Source organism: Nicotiana tabacum, chromosome 3, assembly GCF_000715075.1.
Source record: "Nicotiana tabacum cultivar K326 chromosome 3, ASM71507v2, whole genome shotgun sequence".
NCBI classification, from domain to species: domain Eukaryota; kingdom Viridiplantae; phylum Streptophyta; class Magnoliopsida; order Solanales; family Solanaceae; genus Nicotiana; species Nicotiana tabacum.
This window is the reverse complement of record NC_134082.1, coordinates 137,477,073-137,482,801: the sequence shown is the minus strand read 5'-3', so window position 1 is coordinate 137,482,801 and position 5,729 is coordinate 137,477,073. Positions and strand designations below refer to the sequence as shown.

Genomic DNA, 5,729 nt, shown 5'->3' with positions numbered 1-5,729 from the left:
AAGCCTAATGATCTAAGTTTTTGCAAACCAATACAAAAATGTAATTATGTTGTAAATGAACTTACTGTATGGGTCAAAATCTAATCGAAGAGACCTCGCCTGAAATAGGAAAATCAAGAATCAATTAGGCTGAGGTCATACATAAGAAGCAGCATTGGCGAGTCGAGCAGCGAATGTCGAGGCCAAGCACTCAGATCGCCCAAAATGGCTAGTTTAGCAATAAGATATTTCTAAAGAATATTCGGAGGAATATTCTCTGTATTTGTACTTTCAGTAGGTAAGGGGAATGTCCCATGAAAGTAGAAAAAAGAGAGAAAGAAGGACATCCAATTATCTATCTTGATAAACTCTCTCTAGAAAAGTTGACTCCCACATAACTACAAACATTATCTTTATACAAGATTCGATTTGTTGTGTTGTTCCAAGATTTCCCACACTAGATCCGATAAAGTATTTGATGTTCACACGTTTGGCTATCTTACATCATTGTCAGAAAGAGAATCATCCACCTTGTTACACATTTGGGTGAATTATTCTCTTTATTTATAGCTATTGCCATTCATCATATTTATTGCTTGTCTTCATTCCTTCATTTATTCACAAGAATATCATTAAACCACTTTTTGGCCTTAAATAGCTTTAAATGTGGTTTCTTGGTTGTTACTTTCCACCAATCTTAGATCTAGAACTTATTATATTTAACTAAAATTTACCTATTATTATTCACTTAATTAGTTTAACAAAAAGATTTAAGACTTTTTGGTCAAATAATTTGGCGTCGTCTGTGGGGATTTCTCGTTAAATTTTTTAGTTTTTTCTAGATTTAAAAAAAATCTCGTTGTTTGCACAAATCTGACATGGCAGGAAATGGAAAGAAAAGAGAAAGGCGATAGCCGATCTCACCACCAATCTCCTAAACACTATCGATGGAGCTCATTGAGAGGACGAGGAGTACGTGACACCAAGCGCCTCACCCCGGCGAAGTGATTCACCCCCTTCTCATGGCATCGTTACCGCTTCTCATGGAAAGGGAGCCTCTACGTCCACTACGGAAGAAGCACCACCAGTGGTAAAAAAATCTACTAGAATCATGGCTAACAAATACACTGAACAATATACTAGACAAACCCGCTCAGAGGGCGAGCAGAGAGAGTGTACGAGTCAACATCGCCACAACAACCAATAGGAAACACACACAACCTCCCACTACAGGTACCACTCACCCTATTAATGATGCAGGTAATGACGCCCTCACTGCCATTTTTAGAAAAATGGAAGAGATGGAGAACGAGAACAAAGCACTCCCCGACCAAATGAGGGAATATCAAGAAAGGGTAGATAAGATACCGGGCACCCCAAAACTCCTACCAAAATGGGATGACGGCCGGTTCGTGGAACAACCATATAGCGACGAGGTCGCACCATATGCTATACCAAAAACTTTCAAAATGATGCCATATTTGAAAATATATGACGGCACAACGGACCCAGAGGATCATGTGACCCATTATGTTACTGCAGTGAAAGGCAACGACCTCGCAAAAAAACAAGTATCATCCATATTGCTGAAGAAGTTCGGAGAGACCCTAACCGGCGGGGCCCTGACTTGGTACTCGTAGTTACTTGCACGCTCCATAGAAACGTTAGAAGAAATGGCCGACAAGTACATCACCGCCTATGCCGGGGACAAGAAAGCAGAAGCAAGGGTGAATGACATATTCGCCATCAAGCAATCTCTTGGCAAGGGACTTAGGGATTTCCTTGCCCGGTTCAACCGTGTAAGAATGACCCTTCCAAATGTATATGAAGGAATGGCGGTGGCCGCTTTTTAGAATGGGCTGAGCAGAAGTGGGTCGAGGGCAACCAAAAAATTTCTAAGCCGACTCATGAAATACCCTCCAACCACTTGGGATGAAATACACAATGCCTACTATGACGAGGTAAGAGTAGACGAGGGATCTCAACAAGCCTACTCAATGCGTGACCTCGGTCTAAATGGAGTCTAGGAAAGATCGAAGAAATGACAACAGAAGAAATCTAGTAGGGTCACAACCTAATCGAGAAAGACATCAGCCTTACGTTAGAGGCACCATCATGCCACCTTTCTCTTTGACTGTAAAAGAATATGTGGAGCTCGACATGTCTGGAAGTACAGGAGAACGTTCGTTTGCTGATATTATTACCAGTATTCGATACTGGATCATTCATAGCATTACTATACCTTCCCTATTCATTGCGGGTTGGTTATTTGTCAGCACCATTTTAGCTTACAATGAGTTTGGAAGCCCTCGGCCAAAAGAGTATTTTACAGAGAGCCGACAAGGAATTCCATTAATAACTGGCCATTTTGATCCTTTGGTACAACTTGATGAATTTAGTAGATCGTTTTAGGAGGCCCTAATGACTATAGATCGAACCTATCCAATTTTTACAGTACGATGGTTGGCTGTTCACGGCCTAGTTGTACCTACCGTCTTTTTTTGGGATCAATATCAGCAATATAGGCTATCCAACGATAAACTTAATCCGAATTATAGAGCTACGACACAATCAAACCCGAACGAACAAAATGTTTAATTGAATAGTATCAGTAGACAGTAACATATTCTTCCATGGAGCTAAGGTCCAAAATATGGAAGAAACAAGCGTTTCCACGACTCTACCACCTAGTCAATTCTGTTCCACTTAATCTTTCTTTCATGGCCACATATCTTTCCGGCTAAGGGATGGGAAATCTTTCTCCGGTTATATGAATACAATTTTCATTTCATCTGGAAAAAGCCATCTTTTCTCAACAATGTCTTTGTCATTTGATCCAATAGCCTTTCCAGTCATTCTAGATACAAATTTTAAATATTGGATTTTCCGTTATTTAAATTGTCTGTCTCTGTCACTTGTAGTTATTTATCATTCAATGAATGACTGATAAAGGATCCATTGATATTAATCTAATCCAATTAGAATGCTTGGTACTTTGTAGTTGTACATAAGCAAAGTATTGAAAATCGTATTTACTCTTTCTATTTCTAACCATCGGGGAGATTCATCCTATATTATTCCTAGATTATTCATGCCTACTGTGCCTAGGTAAGAGCAGGCGAGGGATCTCAACAAGCCTACTCAACGCCTGACTTCGGTCCAAATGGAGTCTAGGAAAGACCGAAGAAATGACAATAGAAGAAATCTAGTAGGGTCACAACCTAATCAAGAAAGACATCAGCCTTACGTTAGAGGCACCCTCATGCCACCTTCACATTACGAGAAAAGTCCATCCAGACCGTAAATGGGAACCCACCGAAATGAAAGAGGTATGCCCCCTTGTTATCAGCTCACAATTTTTGTGTTCCCCCCTCAAAAATAGTCTATGCATTGGAAAAGCTCAGCCCAAAGGTAAAATGGCTGCAAAAATGAAGTCCGACTGGAGCACCAGAAAATTAAATGCCCTTTGCGAATTCCACCAAAAACGAGGACACAAGACCAAGGAGTGTATCATCCTCAGACAAGAGTTCGTGAACATGCTTCACCAAGGGCACCTAAAAGAGTTGATGAGCGATCGAGGAAGGGCTAACTTCGCACGAGGGCGAGAACAACATCAGGGGCTGCCCAAACCACCTTCCTTAGTTCGTACCATTCAAATGATTATCAGGGAACGCGACGACACATCTATCAACAGCGTGAATTTCACCACTACTCACAAGCTCAAGCGATCAATCACCCACGAATGGTATGACGAACTCGGAGAAAGTATCATCTTCGATAAGTCAGATACCCACAGTTTGGTCTTTCCTCAATATGATGCCTTTGTCATTACTTTACGTGTTTTTGATACTGATGTAAGATGTATCATGGTCGATGATGGAAGCAGCGCGTGCATCATCCATCCTCGAGTTCTCACCCAAATGATGCTCGAGGACAGAATAGTGCCACGTTGCATCACGCTAACAAGTTTTAACAATGCAGTTGAGCGGACATCTGGAGAAATCATGTTGCCCGTCCTGGCCACCAGCGTCACCTTGGAGACCACGTTCCACATCATGGACCGGGATACAACATACAATGCCATCATAGGCTGACCATGGATACACGATATGAAAGTCGTCCCCTGTAGTTTGTACCAAGTCATTAAATTTCCTACCCCCTAGGGAGTATTTAGCATTCGGGGAGAGCAACACATGGCCTGAGAATGCTATCGCATCGCCTAAGATTGCACATATACCTAATAGTTGAAAGGAAAAGCCGAGGAAGCATAGCAATAAATGAAGATAGGTCGGATGGTGAGGAAACGAAAAAATGTCATCCACGACCCTGAAATCATAGAAGCCACGGGGTCAACCGTAGAGGACCTCTACCCCGTGTAATTAGACAATGACGACAACCTAAGTAAGAAAGCTTTCATCGGCCATAAACTCCAAGATCCAGGTAAATTTCATCAATTTTTTAAAAAATAACTTGGACCTGTTCGCTTTTTCCCATGCAGACATGCCAGGTATCCCAAAGGAAATAACAACTCACAAGTTGAACGTCGACCCATTTTACCCCTCAATAAGACAAATCAGACGAAAGTTCAACTCGACAATAAACGATGCAGTTCGTGAAGAGGTCGAGAAATTACTAGTGAACGGTTCTACCAGGGAATTGAAGTACCCTCAGTGGGTCGCCAACATAGTCATGGTGAAAAAGAAGAACGGTAACTAGAGAATGTGCGTGGAATTCACACTCCTGAACAAAGCATGTCCAAAAGACTCATTCCCGCTACCTCACATCGACTAACTTATTTGCGCCACAACCGGGCACGAACGGCAGAGTTTCTTGGACGCCTACTTGGGCTACAACAAAATCCTCATGGAGGAGGAGGACCAGGAAAAAACCACCTTCATCACCCACCAGGGGACGTACTACTACAGAATGATGTCGTTCGGGTTAAAAAACACGAGGGCAACGTAAAAGAGGCTGGTGACCAAAATGTTTAAAGAACAACTCGGCAAAACCATGGAAGTATATATTGATGACATGTTGGTCAAGTCAAAAAGAAAGGAAGACCATATCGACCACTTGAGGGAGGCCTTCGACATACTCAGAAAGTACGGCATGAAATTAAACCCCGAGAAATGTTCTTTCGGCGTGATGTCTGGGAAATTCCTCGGCTTCTTGGTATCACAACGAGGCATTGAGGTCAATCCTGATAAAATTAAGGCCATAGAAAAAATCCCAGAAAATCTAACCAACAAACACTGACAGGCCGAATAGCCGCCGTGTCAAGATTCATCTCACGATCCTCCAATAGACGCCACAATTTTTTTGGCATACTCAAAAAGGACAATGCACTCCAATGGAATACCGAATTCATCAAAACCTTGAAAGAACTGAAAGCCTACATGTCTTCGCCAACGTTGCTCGCTAAGGCAGAACCCGGAGAATGCCTCCATGTCTACATAGCCGTGTCTGATGTCGCAGTAAGTGTAGTCCTGGTATGCAAAAATAAAGTTTCACAATCTTCAATCTATTACATTAGCAAAACTTTGGTCGACATTGAAACGAGGTACTCTCACCTCGAGAAGTTAGCTCTGGCCCTGGTCGTAGCTTCACGGAAGCTTAGACCTTATTTCCAGTGCCATCCCATCTCGGTGGTCACGACTTCTCCTTTAAGGAGTATCTTGCACAAACCCGAATTATCAGGAAGATTAACCAAGTGGGCCATAGAGCTGAACGAGCACGATATAACCTATTAT

General features: G+C 42.2%; 2 protein-coding genes across 2 annotated transcripts; both read left to right on the top strand.

Annotated features, from left to right (window-relative positions):
- The first annotated feature begins 1,995 nt into the window (after nucleotides 1-1,995).
- Nucleotides 1,996-2,391, top strand: LOC107798625 (cytochrome b559 subunit alpha). Its single transcript, XM_016621644.1, has one exon. It carries the CDS (start codon nucleotides 1,996-1,998, stop codon nucleotides 2,389-2,391), a length of 396 nt encoding a protein of 131 aa, XP_016477130.1.
- A 1,004-nt stretch (nucleotides 2,392-3,395) lies between these two features.
- LOC107798627 (uncharacterized) lies at nucleotides 3,396-4,073 on the top strand. Its single transcript, XM_016621645.1, has one exon. The coding sequence runs from the start codon at nucleotides 3,396-3,398 to the stop codon at nucleotides 4,071-4,073; it is 678 nt and encodes a 225-aa protein (XP_016477131.1).
- Nucleotides 4,074-5,729: the final 1,656 nt, after the last annotated feature.